The 16,257-nt window shown below is 45.0% G+C and overlaps 1 protein-coding gene across 5 annotated transcripts in view; it reads right to left on the reverse strand.

Annotated features, from left to right (window-relative positions):
• The window catches only part of RAI14 (retinoic acid induced 14), a 160,980-nt gene that overhangs the window by 59,699 nt on the left and 85,024 nt on the right, over positions 1-16,257 (reverse strand). For all 5 annotated transcript variants that reach the window (XM_061129246.1, XM_061129245.1, XM_061129241.1 and 2 more), the window contains exon 3: positions 3,346-3,476. In XM_061129246.1, coding sequence (XP_060985229.1) covers positions 3,346-3,476 — 131 coding nt within the window. The remainder of the gene's footprint in view (positions 1-3,345; positions 3,477-16,257) is intronic.

The raw sequence follows: 16,257 nt of genomic DNA on the forward strand, positions 1-16,257 counted from the left end.
GCCAGGAAGAGTGGGAGGGGAAGTTAAGGAGTGTCACTGTTTAATGGGTGTGGGTTTCCTTTTGGGGTGATGAAAAATTTCTGGAACTGGATGATGATGATGGTTGTACAACACTGTGAATGTACTTAATGCCACTGAAATGGATACTTTAAAATGGTTAAACTGGTTAAGTTTTATGATGTGCATATTTTACAATTAAAAAAGAGAGAGAAGAGAAAATAAATGTGACCATCTGTTCTATACATAATGAATATCTTATTAACAAAAGGCACAAATTGATCAAGGTGATCATAAGTATGGCAAAGCTGCTAATCTTTCTTTTTTTTAAAGTGAGTATTGTCTTAGACAAAACTATCACGAGCACTTCCCTTCCCTTTCTCTGGGGTGGCTATAAAGGTTGTCTTGTGCAGACATCTGCAGAGCCAGACTGGGATGAGGAGGAGCTTAGAAAGCTGTATGGTGATACACAGAGTAATACAAACTGCAAAAAAATCTCAGGACAGGCTTTGGAGGGTGGTCTCTGCCACTGTAGTTCCGAGAACATGAACTCCAAATATAGCATCACAAGAAAAGGTTAATTAACTCATCCAACACATATTTATTGACTATCTACTATAGGACTTCCCTGGTGGTCCAATGGTTAAGAATTGGCCAATGCAGGGTTCAAACCCTGGTCTGGGAAGATCCCACATGCCAGAAGAACTAAGCCCCTGTACCACAACTACTGAGTCTGTGAGCCACAACTTCTGAGCCCATGCATCTAGAGCCTGTACTCCATGAGACAAACCACAATGAAAAGCACATGAACCACAACAGAAAGTGGTCTCTGCTCGCCACAACTAAAGAAAGCCTGTGCAGCAGTGAAGATCCTGTGCAGCCAAAAATAAATAAAATTATTTTTAAAAGAAAACTATAAACCAAGCCGCTGGCTAGATAATTCCAGCTGGGAACTGTAAGGTCACAGTCCCTTCTAGCAAGGAAATTATAGTCTAGAGTGCAAGAGACGTAAGAACTAACAGTTACATAAGGTTGAGTAGGCAACTGATGCAACAAAACATTAGCCAACACCCAAAGCCAGCCTACTGCCCCAACGAGCAAGTCAGGGCTCCCAGGGATACAGCCTTGTGCCCACACCTGAGACAGCCCTCCGCCAAGAAGGAAGTCAAGCTGAGACTGGGGAGGGGGGTGCAGTTCAACTTAGGGTGGCTGGCCGAAAGGACAAGCCCATCTCCTACAGAACCAGACCCTGACCTGTGTGAGAACGTGTACCCTCTCCTCTTTATGTGCTGGCTAGCCTGGTTCCTACAGAAAGCTTAGCCCCTTGAGCTTCCTTGTGGCTCCCAATCAACAGAGTTGGGGTCTCTTCTATGGGATCACCCTTTTCAATGGGTACTGGGAAGAGGGGTTAATTTGGGGCTTCCCAGGTGGCGCTGGTGGTAAAGAACATGCCCGCAAATGTAAGAGACATAAGAGATGTGGGTTTGATCCCTGGGTCAGGAAGATCTCCTGGAGGAGGGCCTGGCAACCCACTCCCATATTCTTGCCTGGAGAATCCCACGGACAGAGGAGCCTGGTGGGCTACAGTCCATGGGGTCGCCAAGAGTCAGACACGAGTGAAACAACTTAGCACGTAGCGTAGCACTAAAATGGGACAATTTTCCCTGACAATTTGCCATTTATTCTTGATACCTCTGCTTCAATCTACACTCAATCTAATTTCTGGAGAATGGTTCTCTCTGGTTGAATCTACATGGGATACTTTTTAAAATATGGATTCCTGGTCCTCTGCCTAGACCAAATGATTCAGAACATCAGGGTGGGTGTGGCATCCATATTTTAAAAAGCACCCCAGGGTGGACTTCCCTGGCAGTCTTGTGATTAAGAATCTGCCTTCCAATGCAAGGGACATGAGTTTAACCCCTGGTCGGGGAACCAAGATCCCACAAGAGGTGCAGCAGGACCAAAAACGAAGTTGAAAAAAAATAAAAGCACCCCAGGAGAGTCTAATGCCAGAGCTGCCAGAATTGAGCAACACTAATCTAGGACAAGAAAGGAAGGGAGCTGGCTTTATCAAGTGCTTACTGTGGGCTGGGCACTGTGCAGCTTTTTACACCTGGCATCTATGGCTCCAGGCGCCCCTCCATCATCTTTTTAGAGGTGTTCTGGCCATGAGCGTTATCGCCCCTAGCAAAGACACTCAACCTTGCAGTGTCAGGAGACCAGGAATAGATACCCCAGTTTCCTCACCCCTTGGGTGGGACAACTCTGAAGCATACTTTAAACCTGGGGTAAGCAAACTAGTTAAAATGTTAGGCTTTGTGGGCATCACAGTCCTTGTCTTAAGACTCAAATCTGCCTTTGCAGTGCAGAAGCAGCCACAAACAAGGCTGGATGAATAGGTGTGGCTGCGTTCCAACAAAACCCGATTTATAAAGCCAGACAGTTGAGCCATAGTTGGCCAACCCCTGCTCTAAGTCTAGACAGATTCCCAGAGGTCCTCAGTGGGAATGAGTCTCAGTTGCTCATAGCAGTAACCTGTCAATAACATGCTATAGAGGCTTCATTCCCTTACTGTCCACTTGCTGAGATCATGGGCTATAAAAACTTCTTACACTCAAATCCACACCTCACAGCCTGCTTCTGGGGTCACCCAACCAAGGTCAGTATCTTGTTTTATTCTCATAACTACCCTAGAAGCTGAATACTGTCATCTCCACTGTACAGTGAAGAAATTAAGGTGCAAGGACTACACAATCCTAGCTGATAAAAGTCCAGATTAGAAATCTAAAGTCAATAACCTCTCTGTAAGATGACTGGAGCAAGGAAGGACAGAGGGTGAGATGGTTGGATGGCATCACTGACTCAACGGACATGAGTCTGAGCAAGCTCTGGGAGATGGTGAAGGACGGGGAAGCCTGGCGTGCTGCAGTCCATGGGGTCACAGAGTCAGACACCACTGAGCAACTGAACAACAAATACTATAAATAATAAGGAAGGTTTCAAGATTATGAAAAAAAAAACCTTTCTCTTTTACGCTATTTCTAACCTGGGATCGGATTCATTTCCCACCTATCAGTTAGCTGGTTACAAGGCTGGTGCTATTTGTTCTCTGGCAAAATCTGTGGTTACGCCAGGAACAAATGTAACCATTCAAGGCAAAACTCAAACTTGGAACTTGGAGAGACAGGAACTAGACGAAAATATCCTCTTACATATTTTAACAAGCGGTGGGTGGTGGGGGTAGTACTAGATGCACTTGCAAAGTTTCCCCAGGGACCCTGAGAACTTCAGAGAACAAGCTGAGAACCCAGAAGCAGCTGTCAGAAGCCAATCTCTTTAACTTACGCGGTCTTGCCCTCACTGTCATGCTTGGTGGCGCTGGCCCCCTTCTTGCCCAGCAGCGAGGCCACCTTCTCGGCGTCTCCATTCTCCACGGCCTGCAGCAGTCGGTCATCATTCTTGTTCCACTCGTTGGTCTGTGGGGCAAAGCGGACACGCAGAGCCAGTAAGCGAGAGCAGCCATGGCTATCCTGCCACCAGGATCCCGAACCTCCCGGCTCTCCACCCTCCCCGTCACTCAAAGGAGAACCTGCCCCGCAGTGGGCAACTTTAAAAATACCTTTCCCTTCACCATGGAGACACCCAAAAGGACTGGTTTCCCAAAAGAAAACATCCACAGTTCAATGAAATAGCGGCCGGTCCCCAAACTCTGAAACAAAGCAACTTCTTTCAACTGAAATGGGGAAGATGAAGCAACTTTCAAAGACCAAGAGGCCAGTTTACACATTAGCTTATTTGCGGCTAAACTTGACAGCTGGCACCGCAGAACACTGACCTTTGACCTGGTCCACAGCTCACTGGACCCATAAGGGGACAGGACCAACCGGCCACCAGCCCAAGGCAGCCTGAGGATTTACACACGCGACACCCCGTCTGCTTTCACTGTCACTGCTCCTGGCCAGTTTACTGCAGTTTTGAGTCGTATGCTGGTTTAAAGTAGTTGTCTAGGCTTCCAACTCAGCAGAATCTCACCAGAAACAAAACTTCCTCCTGAACGAGCTATTACACATCAAATGGCCCTGAGCAAAGTGCCCACCACCACGGACCCTCAGCCCTGAGAGAATAATTCTGCAAATGGCAGTAACAGGAAAGCTTTCGGCGGCACAAGAATCTTGTTAAGGGATAGAGAAGATCTTGATATCAGAGCAAAAAGAGCCTTGAGTACTAAGAAGTGTCCAACGTGGAAGGGCAGCGGTGAGCCACTGAAGATTTTAGAATGGAGAACAAACTCGTGATGGCAGAAGAGTCAACAGGAGGTGTGTGAGGCACGTAGGGTTCACAGAGGAGGAAGAGACCCTGGGAAACTGCAAGCCCAGCCTGCTTTCCAGACACACCCCCACCGCACCCCTGCTAAGCCTACTTTCTGGCGCCTCCAGGGATGGACACCTCTGCCCTGAAAGGGAATCTTCCTCTCTCCCCAGCACTTTCTACAGACAGGTCTCTAGGGCTGGCTGCTTCCCTGTGACCCTGAAAATAAGAATCACCAGGCAATTCATGTTAAAGACTCTGCCCTGGACCACTTCCAGGAAAATGTAGAGGAGACACTGGAGATTTAAAAGTAACAAGAGGGAATCTTTTAAAGGACTGCAGACTTCCATGGGCTCAGGACAATTTGCATCTCTCTGCACTCATGGAACCAGAAAACTCAGTAACACTGTGCCTCTCATAGAGCAAGGGTGGGGCCAGCAGATGGCCCCAGCACTCCCTCCAACCCTAGCCTAGAGGCAGGGCTTTCGAGAAAGCCACAGGCCACGGAAGAGGTAACCCAGGGCTTAAGTCAGAAGTTTGCTTCTCTGAGAGTCTCAGGGCTGGATATCTTCCATTTCTCAGGACATTCTCCTTTCCCCATGAAAGGGAAGTCCTCCTTCTCCTTGCCATCACTGAGTCCAAGAACACAGAGAGAGGGGAAGTAGGTCTGAATGAAAATCATACATCTGTCCTCTAGGCTGCATGAAGTCCAGAACACCACAGGGGTACTTACATGCTTCAGATATTGAGTCACCTGAAAAAAACAAAAAACAAACAAACAAAAAAACACCTGTGTATGTCTCAGTTTCCCAAGGCTTTGAACTGAACAATCACTGTCCTTGCTCTAAAACTTAAAAGGTTTAATCTAGAAAATGTCCAAAGCCAAACTCTGCTAAGAATTATTCTGGAATTGCATAGTCTATGATGATGGCAATGTTCTACATCTGCAACTGTCCCAAAACTGTAGCCACTGGGCCAGTGATTCTCAACCAGGGGTGACTGGCCCTCAAGGGACATTTGGCAATCCTGACATGTAGTTTTGATTGTCATGACTAGGGAGTCCTACCAGCATCTGGTAGGTAGCTGGGGTGATGCTAAACACCTTACATGCTCGGGATACCCCTCTTCCCCCAACAAACAATTATCTGGCCTCAACCACCAATCTCGCATTAGCCACATGTGGCTATTGAGCACTGAAAATGTGGCCAGTGAGACTGAGGAACTGAATTTCAAAATTTAATTTTAGATATCAAGTGCCAGTAGCTAGTAGATATCACATAGAACAGTGAAGCTCTACACAAAGGCTCTCTAAACATTGTTTAGCAAAGAAAGAACGTGTCTAGGCCAAATTATCCACCATTCTCCTACAATTTACTCACAGAGAAGACACTGGTTTTATCTTTTATTACAAATCAAGTTTCCTGAGACTTCCATGGTGGTCTAGTGGTTAAGATTCCACTCTTTCAAGGCAGGGGGCATGGGTTTGATCCCTGGTCAGAGAACTAGGATCCCACATGCCACATGGCATGGCCAAAAAATTAATAATATAAATTCACATGTCTTAAAAAATTACTTAAAAAAACAAATCAGGCTTCCTACTGAAGGGGAACAGAACAAATACATTGCCCAAGGCACAAGTGTTTGTCAGTAGAATTGCAGGCTTTACTTAATGACAAAATGTAGCAAACACTAAGAGAAATGGATTGCAGCTTACTTCCCTCCAGACTGCATTTTACAAGCCACAACAAAACAAAAAAACGTTTACTGAAGCACATTTCCAACCAGTTATTCCTATCTACATCATCCTAACTGCTCCATTATTAGTGCTGTCTTTTAAAATCCTTCCCTAACTTAAACTGACCCAATTAAAACTGGATTGGGAAGATCAAAAGGATATTAAATCTCAGAGGACATGATTGAAAGTACTTAAGGAAAGAAAGGCCACATGAAAGGATTTTCCTTCTCAGTGCAACTAAGGCACTCGACTCTTGGTGGAGAAACATCTGATTGCAGGGGCTCCCTAAAATTAGTTACATGTGCATGTTACTGGACACACATTCCTGTGCCCGACACACAGTGAGGCCCAAGAAACTGAGATGTTGGAATCTGGCACAGAGAAAGGTTTATTGCAGGGCGATACAAGGAGAAAGGGTGGCTCATGCCCCCCGCCCCCCCCAAAACTCTGAACTCCCTGAAGGTTTCAGCAAAGCATTTCTAAAGGTCAGGTGAGGGAGGGGTGTCCCAGGGTATGTGATCAGCTCCTGCACAACTCTCTGAGTGGTTGATGGGTGGTGAACAGCATCTGTTCTTAGGGGCCAGAAGGTCTGGGGGCTCTGTGCTCCTAATCATCAAGTAGTTCTTCCATTTAGTTGTGGTTTTCGAGCATCTGAAAAACTCAGGAAATGTGTATGAGATACTATTATTTAGGTACTTCAGAGGGGACCCACAGCAGAGAATATGGGGCGGGGGGGGGGGGGGGGCGTCTGTCCTGGGAGGCCCCACGGCGTCCTGCTCAGTTACAAAGGTACTGGGAGCATGGTTTTGCTGCAGAAGCCATGGAGAGTTGGGCGCCCACACACATGTGCACACACTCCATACCTTGCCCCAAGCATTTCTTCTCTCTGGCTATTTCTGAATTGTATCATGTATAATAAAACTGACACTAGAAAGTGAAGTGCCTTCCTGGGTTCTGTCTGGTATTTCTAGTGAATTATCAAACCTGGAAAAAGGGGCTGTGGGAACCCTTGGACTTTACAGCTGGTCAGTGAGACATATGGTTGGCTGAGGACTTGAAACCGGCATCTGAAGTGGGGGCAATCCTGTGGGACTGAGCGCTTTAGCCTGTGGAATCAGATGTTAACTCCAGAGCATTAGTGTCAGAACTGAACTGAATTGTTGGACACCCAATTTTTGTCAGGAAAGTTGGAAAACTTTCTTCATATGAAGGACACCCTACTCTCCTATCTGGTATTGTAAGCAGATAGGTTAGGGGATCCCTGGAGAAAGAAATCCAGGGATGGCTTTCTTGACAAAAGAGAAGCCCCTCTGTCCTAAGCCATTTTGTGATCTGAGTCTGGCCACAGTGCTTGCCCTTGAACAAGTCTCAGTAATCAGGGAAAACAAGGATTGCAGAAACAGAAAAAGGCAAACGATAGTGCAGTGACAGAGTCCTAGTTCCTCCTCAGGGGACAGACATAATAACAACAATACATCTTTGAGAAGGGCTTCCCTGGTGGCTCAGACGGTAAATCTGCCTGCAATGCGGGAGACCTGGGTTGAGAAGGGAATGGCTACCCATTCCAGTACTCTTGCCTGGAGAAGTCCACGGACAGAGGAGGCTGGCGGGCTATAGTCCATGGGGTGGCAAAGAGTCAGACACGACTGAGCAACTAACTGCCTCACATACCTGCAGGAACTAAGTCCCCCACCCAGGTGGAGGATGGAATGATGATGTTGAACCTCCTGACTTCAATTAACTAAAGCTTGGATTCTGTTATCTTTATACCCCAATTCTATGCTGAGTTCTCCTCTGCTCAAGCCCCTGCAGGAATATGAATGTTGTTGTTCAGTCATTAGGTCATGTCCAATTCTTTGTGACTCCATGGACTGCAGCATGCCAGGCTCCTCTGTCCTCCACTATCTCCTGAAGTTTGCTCAAATTCCTAAGTCAGTGATGCCATCCAATCATCTGGTCCTCTGCTGTCCTTTTCTCCTCCTGCTCTCAGTCTTTCCCAGCATCAGGGTCTTTTCCAGTGGAATATGGATGTACCCTTAGCTTAAAATTTCCCCCATTTTGCTGTTGGGGAGGCACTGGTTTGGGTGAGATTCCCAGTGTTCCCTTACTTGCTTCAATAATTAATCCTTCCTTCTCCAGATCTCTGGCTTGGTTGTGTCTATTGGCTCAACACCCATGATAGGTAAAGTGTGAACTTTTGCCATAACATTCCAAAGTAATTCACTCACATTCTGGAATCGAGGAAGATTTCGGGAGCCCACCATCACATCAGCAAGTCCTCTCTCACCACTTTCCATGGAACCCCTCTCCCTGATTGGCAATCCCAATAAGGTAGGCTCAGGGCAGACTCAGCTCTGCCTCACACTGGGTTCCCGGCCCCCTTAGAACAGTGTTCTCAACCTCGTATTGGGTTACTCAAACATTAAAAAAAAATATATATATATATATATATATATATATATATATATATATATGAAGAAATTTTAAGCATCACATGTATAATATGTAATAAGGCTAAACATTCCATGAAACTTTTAAGTATGTAGTGGGTAGTGATATAAAATATATTTCTTATTGGGGTATCACAATAAAAAATAAATGGACATCACTGCTTCAGAGTGCAGTCAACCCATCCCTCCGCCCACAGAGGGGCAGCCTTCTAAAGCCCAGCGCACACCCTGCAGGCACTTCCAGCCTTTCCCGGTGACCTCTCTCGGCTTCTCCTCCCAAGGGCCCGCCCACTCACCTCCACTGAAGCCTGTAGTCTAGACTGGATGAAATATCACGTCCTGGCTTTTGTGCGCCAGCTCAGCATGTACTCATTTTGTCTCCAGCTCCCTCAAGGCACTGACAACAGCCTTTATTTCTTACCCCCACGGTGCCGAGTAAATGCTCAGTATCTGCTGATTTTAGTAGGAGTTTCTTCCACAGTCTCTGACTTGGGAAATGTTTTTTTCATTTCTAAAACTCTTTCATCCTTTTGCAAAAAAAAAACTATTTAATCATGTTTCAGATTTTTTTTTTTTACAGAAGCTAAACAAATCCAGCTCCCTCAACTTTTCTTTCTAAGGCCAGTTTTCCAAGATTTTAATCATAGATACACTTCCTCCAAATCTCTTCCCAACCAAGGATCCACGCCTCATCAATTCATCAGGGTAAACCCAGTGTCTCCCAGTCACGGGGATGGTCTGGGAACTGGTTAAATACACAGACTCCCCCCAGGCCCCATCCTGGAGGTTCCAGTCTCAGTGAGCTAGGCGGTGGGGCTGGGGAGAGAGCCCTGGACTGATCCAGGTTCAACTGGATCTGATTGCAAATTTGGGAACAACCGGAACACATGCTAAGGCTAAGCAGAGAATTTACTTGGAAGAATTTTCTTCCTCCACAAAGTGTTATTAAGGACAGGGATGGGAGAAGAGAAGAATTCTTCACTTTTGTCTCATGAAAGAAAGTATTTCACTTCCTACAAAAGCTTAATAAATATACTAGGCTTTCCCTAGGAGTTGCATGTGGAACCCATGTATAAGACATGAATAAAATGTTAACGAAAGCATTGCTCATAATAGGCAAAATTTACAAATAATCAAATATCCAATAACAGAAGATGAATAAATTTCAATATAACCAAGCAATGGAATACAACACTGCAATGAAAGTGAATGAATTACAACTGCATGCAACAACATGGACAGACAGCTAAAACAATATTGGTGAAAGTAACTTCCCTTGGGGCTCAGCTGGTAAAATTCTGCCTGCAGTGCGGGAGACCTGGCTTAGATCCCTGGGTTGGGAAGATCTCCTGGAAAAGGCTACCCACTCTAGTATTCTGGCCTGGAGAATTCCATGGGCTGGATAGTCCTTGGGGTCACAAAGAGTCAGGCACAACTGAGTAACTTTCACTAACTAACTAAGCAAGACACCAAAGAACACAACAGTATGACTGTGCGTGTATAAAGATAAAAATAGGAAAAAAGGATCCATATTGTTTAACGGTACATATACATAAAGATGGTAAAACCATAAAGAAAAGCACAAGGTTACCATAGAAGTCAGGATAGTAGTTTGGGTAGAGGCATGGCATCTGATCAGAAAGGGACATCTTCTAGAGTCTGGCTCAATTTCCTGACCTGGTTATAGTGCCTCTTGCCGATGATAGTGGTAGAGAACCCGTCTGTCAATGCAGGAGATGTAAGATACGCGAGACACACGGGTTTGATCCCTGGGTCAGAAAGATTCCCCGGAGGAGGGCATGGCAATTCACTCCAGTATTTTTGTCTGGAGAATCCCATGAACAGAGGAGACTGGTGGGCAATAGTCCATGGGATCACAGTCAGACACAACTGAAGCGACACAGCATGCAGCATGCAGAGATGTTCACTAAAGGCTACATTCTCATTTATTGCACTTTTCTCTATATGTGATTTATTTCACACACACACACACACACACACACACACACACAGAGTTTAGAAAGAAGACTTGTGGTTCATTTTCTGGTCATACCAACACCAGATCAAATGCCTTTGGAAGGTTTGCATTCTTACTTGATGTCTTCTTGTCTCTACACTGAATGGAGCCTGCTGTCAAAATACAGTTGTTAGGAGGCCACACAAACCTCCAGGAGAATCTGATAAACATATGGACTTTACTCAGAATAATGCACAAACACACAAACGTTCGCAGTCAAAAGAGGGTTCTCCAGCTTAAATCCCTAACCCCAGCCCATCCACAAGCCCAAATTAAGAATTCCTGGCATAGAGAAAGACATGCTTCATATTTTTAGTGCTTCTAAGTCGAAATTCCAGCACCAAAACCTCCCATGTAGGTGGTATGGAGCAGGTTATTCACATCTGAGTCTCTCTATTCCTATCAATAAGCTGGAAGGAATTCTACCTGGTTATACAATGTAGTTGTTTAGTCGCTCAGCACATTATGACCACATGGACTGTAGCCCGCCAGGCTCCTCTGTCCATAGGATTTCTCCAGCAAAAATACTGGAGTGGGTAGCCATTCCTTTCTCCAGGGGATCTTCCCAACCCAGGTGTCAAACCCATGTCTCCTGCACTGGCAGGTGGATTCTTTACCGCTCAGCCTAATATAAAGGGCCTGGCACATATAAGGCACCAAAAAAATAAAAACAGTGATTATGATTAGGCTTGAATTAGATGATCTGCACTGTTCCATTTTTGGTTTATGCTCTGATTCTTTCAAAATGTACAAATTAGTAAGCATGGTTCACAACCCCTTCAAAGGCAGTCAACACCTTAAATTTGCAAATTTTCTACTATGCTCCTTAAAAAAAACACACACACATTTTAAAGGGCTCTAGAGAAGACATTCGCAGACATGAAATTAACTATTTTAGTGACTGTGGCTCACTTCTCCAGGAGACTGTTTAAACAGACACTATTTCAACAGAGCATGCTGGGCCCCATTTGCAAGTTCAGGAAGCCATATGTTACGCTCCGGAGACATGTGTAATGTGTCAGCTATGAAGGGCAGCATGTGGGAAAGGCAGACCTTACCTTCCATGTGGGCTCCAAACATTCCTGCTAATATATCACATAGGGGATTTTCAATGGCTGGCCTGTAACTGTCCTATTCATCAAATCATTTCCAAATGACACTCACTTACTTAAGAGCTTTTCCTTCACGCTTGGCCTTTTGAAAGTCTAGCATGCCTCCTGCCAGGATAGCAGAGATCCTGTCAACCGCGTGATGAACACAGGGCTTTGGCAACTGGCAGCGTCTGCCCCTGGCCAGACATGGCATCACCTTCTTTTATTTTGGTTTAATCACTGGGAACTGAAAAACCAGTGGAAACTGAGTGGTCACAGGCAGCGGGCTAGTGGGCAGGTTTGAGTTTTGGAATATACCAGTCCAAACCAAAATAATCCAGTGGCACAGAGTGATCCAGGAAGAGAAAGTTTCTTAGACTTCCTTTGGGAAAAATGCTGAAAACCCTAAGGATCAAACACTTGCATAGCTCCTGTTGGATGGAGCTTGAACAGCCATCTGGAGAGGTCTATCTGAGAGATTATCTTTGGAAAGACAGCATTTCTCTCTCTAGTTTATGGAAAGGAGACTGTTTTGCCAAAACAATCAGTTAGGCTAAAATGAACATTAGACAAAGGAGACACCATTTTCACCACTGGGAAGGCCTCAGATTCATACCATCCGGGGAGAAAAAAAGAACACATAGCTCTCATTTTAAGAAAGAGGACAAGAAGCTGACACACTTCAAGCCAGATGGTATTTTTCCCTATTGACTGTACCAGCCAGTAATTATTAGATATCTACCTTCTAGGTGTTCTAAGGTGCTTAGTCATTCAGTGGTATCCGACTCTTTGCGACCCTACGGACTGCAGCCTGCCAAGCTTCTCTATCCATGGAATTCTCTAGGCAAGAATACTGGAGTGAGTAGCCATTTCCTTCTCCAGGGGATCTTCCCCAGTCTACAGATCTTACATTCATGCATTTGTTCTTTAAATCATTCAAACTTTTTTACATGATTGGCATAGTCTTTACTGAATTTTCTACATATTGAGACAAAATATAGCAATATGAGAAATATGCCAACAATATAAAACAAGACATCAGAGTGAAAAAGGGAGTAAAATTGGAAATCAGTCCAATAAAAGAGAGGGACAACTTTCAGCTGGGGCGGGAAGGCTATTTGACTGGATGATAAACTAGACTCTGTAATGAGCAATATTTACATTAATGGAGAGAAGACACAACAATTGAAAAATGCAAGATGTATTTAGATGAGAGTGTAAATAGTGAGCTGATCCAAGTGAGGCCTTACAAGTCTGTCCTTTTTAGCATCCATGGAAAACCCAGAAAATTACTAATACACCAGGACTTTAAAATCTCACCATCCTCCTGTCTAACAAGCCCAGCAGCATCATAAAAAGCCTTCTATATAATGTTAGCTACTTCGGACCAAAACATAAGTTCATCTAAAATGAGTTTCCCTCTCCCCACACTTTTATGTCAGATTATTCACACATGCAGGCTATGGTGTGTCTGCAAATCACTCTGAAATCTGTCAGCTTCCCTTTAACAGACTGTGTTATGTGATTCCACATAAACGATGCATGCTATGACATGGATATAACACATTATCATAAACACCTCCATCCAGAAACAGGCTGGTCCCCCCACCCAACCCACTTCACAGACCACCCTATTCACTTCTCCCTGCCCCTCACTCACTGCTCATCACTGGACCAGGTCACTTCCCCTTGCTGGGCTCTCCTGTCCTCCTCTTCCATAGCATTTGGCACAACTCTAATTAAACAGTATTCCTAAAATGTCTTTAAAGGTCTGTCAACTCTCACTGGACTATGAGTTCAATCCAGTCCAATGGCCAACGGCCGGCCAATGGCCAGCATCTGTCTTGTTTGTCATAAAGCCTTGGCCCCTGGCCCACTGCTGCCAGATGGTAGGGGCTCACTTCAGAGCTGGTCCTTCACCAGCTTTGTTTTTCTTCCTCTTACTTCGGGAGCCGGTACTGATTAACCCCTCCTCGTTTGATGCCTTTGTCTTAGCCCCAAAGATATATAAAGGCTCCATGCTCCTATCAAATGCCTTCCTCTGACTATGCTGGCCAGTGTTAAAAACATTATTCTATACGTCAAAATCACGTCACATGAGGTAAAAACAGTCTCATGGGAACAGACAAAAGCTTGGAAACAGGTCAAACCAATTTTACCCTTCAGGGAGAAAAATGGTTCCATCCAATTCAATTGGGCTCAAGCACTCATTTATTTTATTTACATTTATCAACCCAGTGTGTGTGTGTGTGTGTATGTGTGTGTGAATGCTACTATGCAAAGCCCTAGGGATGAAAAGACAGATATGAAGTAATATTGACCCTGAAGATGGTTCCATCGAATTCATTTAGGCTCTGGCACTCATTTGTTTTATTAACATACATCAACCCAGTGTGTGTGTCTGTGTGCATTACTATGCAAAGCCCTAGGGATAAAAAGATGGACATGAAGTATTGTTGACCCTGAAGAAACTGACATACTTCTGAGGATAGAAACATACACAGTAACTACTACATCATCTGTCAGTGCTCAGCCAGTGATGTGAACTGAATCCTATCAAAGCCCACAGGGGATACTATTACTACCCTAAACAGCCAAAACCATATAGTTCTAAGAACTGTACTATAGTTCCTGCTTAATATTACATAATTGCAATTACATACAATGTTACATAATATTACATAAATGCTTCCCTGGTGGCTCAGATGGTAAAGAATCTGCCTGCAATGGGACAGACCTGGGTTCAATCCCTGGATCAGGAAGATCCCCTGGAGAAGAGAATGGCTACCCACTCCAGTATTCTTACCTGGAGAATCCCATGGACAGAGGAACCCAATGGGTTACAGTCCACAGGATCACATAGAGTCGGACACAACTGAGCAACTAACACTTTCAGTTTTCAACAACATGACCTAAGAATATAAATACAATTTAATATTAAGAATAACCCTATGAGGCAAGTACCATCCTGAGTTCACTTTACAGATGAGGAATCGGCACAGAGAAGCTAAGAAACATGTATTCTTGGTCCTCTCAAGAGAAGAAAGCTAAACGCAGTTCAATTTAAAGAAAATGGATGCACTTTTCAGGATGAGCAAGATTTAAGTCTGTTTACAGACTGAGGCAAGCACAGAGGTCCGTGGAGAAAGGAGGAATGAAAAACATAAGGTTGAAGGGGGCAGAAGAGAGGATTCAACTCAGGCAGAAGGCTGATCTGTGCATTAGAGGCGTGTTAAGACAGAAGGGCAGAAGAGGAAGGTGATCAGAGCCACAGTCGTCAAGAAGACGTCAGTTCATGTTTTACAGCTTTTGTTTGCTCGGGGAGGCAGGCGGTAAAGGAGGCTGAGTCAGTGGGGGGCTAAGCAGCTTGAAAAATGTTCCCAGTAGCAAATGTTCCCACTAGCTCCTGGGGGAATGAGAGAGGAAACCCACTTGAAATGAGTAAAGGGGTTTTCAAGCAGCCCTGAAGGTCCAGCTGAGAGTAGGAATTATAACTCCATAAAGAAAGCATTTAGTGGAGTCGTATGATTTTTCACCAGAAGCATTAGGTAGCATGGGAGCAGAGGGTGGGTAGCTTGATCCATGCCTGGAGACTGGGAAGACAGAGAAAGCAGAGATTCCAGGGTCAAGAGGACGGGAGGTGCCAGTGAACAGGTATTTGAAATGACCGTGGGATCGGGGCAGATAAGGGTAAGGTCCAGGGCACAGTGCTATCGACCAGAGGCAGGTTATTGGGTGGGTCATTTAGATAAATGTCAGAGTTTCCACCATGATGGCAGAAAGGAAAAATAGAAGCTGGTAACCAGATTCCCGGAGAAACAGCCCCCAAAAGATGGTGAGGAAGTGAGATGAGGGTGGCCCAGCATAACCAAAAAGGGAAAGGAGTGATGAGGCTGTAGGGCAAAGGGATCAGGTCTATATTTTAAAGAAATGGCTTCCTGGGACTTACTGAGTTTCTACTACATATTAGTCCCTCCTGGTTGCTCTAAAGAATTGCTTTCATTTCAGTCTAAGCACCTGTACTGGCTTGAATAGTGTCCCTACAAAATCCATGTCCCCCCGCCCAACCCTAGACTGTGACAATTATTTAAGCTTTAGTTTTTTAACTTTTTTTGGTTGCACTGGGTCTTTGTTGCTGTGTGCGGGCTTTCGCTAGTTGCGGCGAGCAAGGGATACTCTTCATTGTGATGCACGGGCTTCTCATTGCTGTGGCTCGTCTTCTTGTGGAGCACAGACTCTAGGTGTGTGGGCTTCAGTAGTTTGTGGTACGGGTTCTGTAATTGTGGCATACAGACTTAGTTGCCCCTTGGCATATGGAATCTTCCCAGACTAGGGATTGAACTCATGTGCCGGGCATTGGCAGGCAATGGACTCCTATCCACTAGACCACCAGGGAAGTCCTGACCTTCTTTTGAAAGAGGGTTTTTGCAGGTTTCAAGCTCCTGACTGGTGTCTCTACAAGGAGAGAGAGAGGAAGACATGGAGGAAACAGGAAGAAGGCCATGTGATGACAGAGACAGAGGCTGGACTGATGCCATTAAACAAAGAATGTTGGCAACCATCAGAATCTAGAAGAGGTAAGAATTCTCTCCTAGAGTCTTTGGAGGGAGTATGGGCCTGTTGACACCTTAATTACAGATCTACCAGATCTGCTGT

Source organism: Dama dama, chromosome 25, assembly GCF_033118175.1.
Source record: "Dama dama isolate Ldn47 chromosome 25, ASM3311817v1, whole genome shotgun sequence".
In the NCBI taxonomy this organism is placed as follows: domain Eukaryota; kingdom Metazoa; phylum Chordata; class Mammalia; order Artiodactyla; family Cervidae; genus Dama; species Dama dama.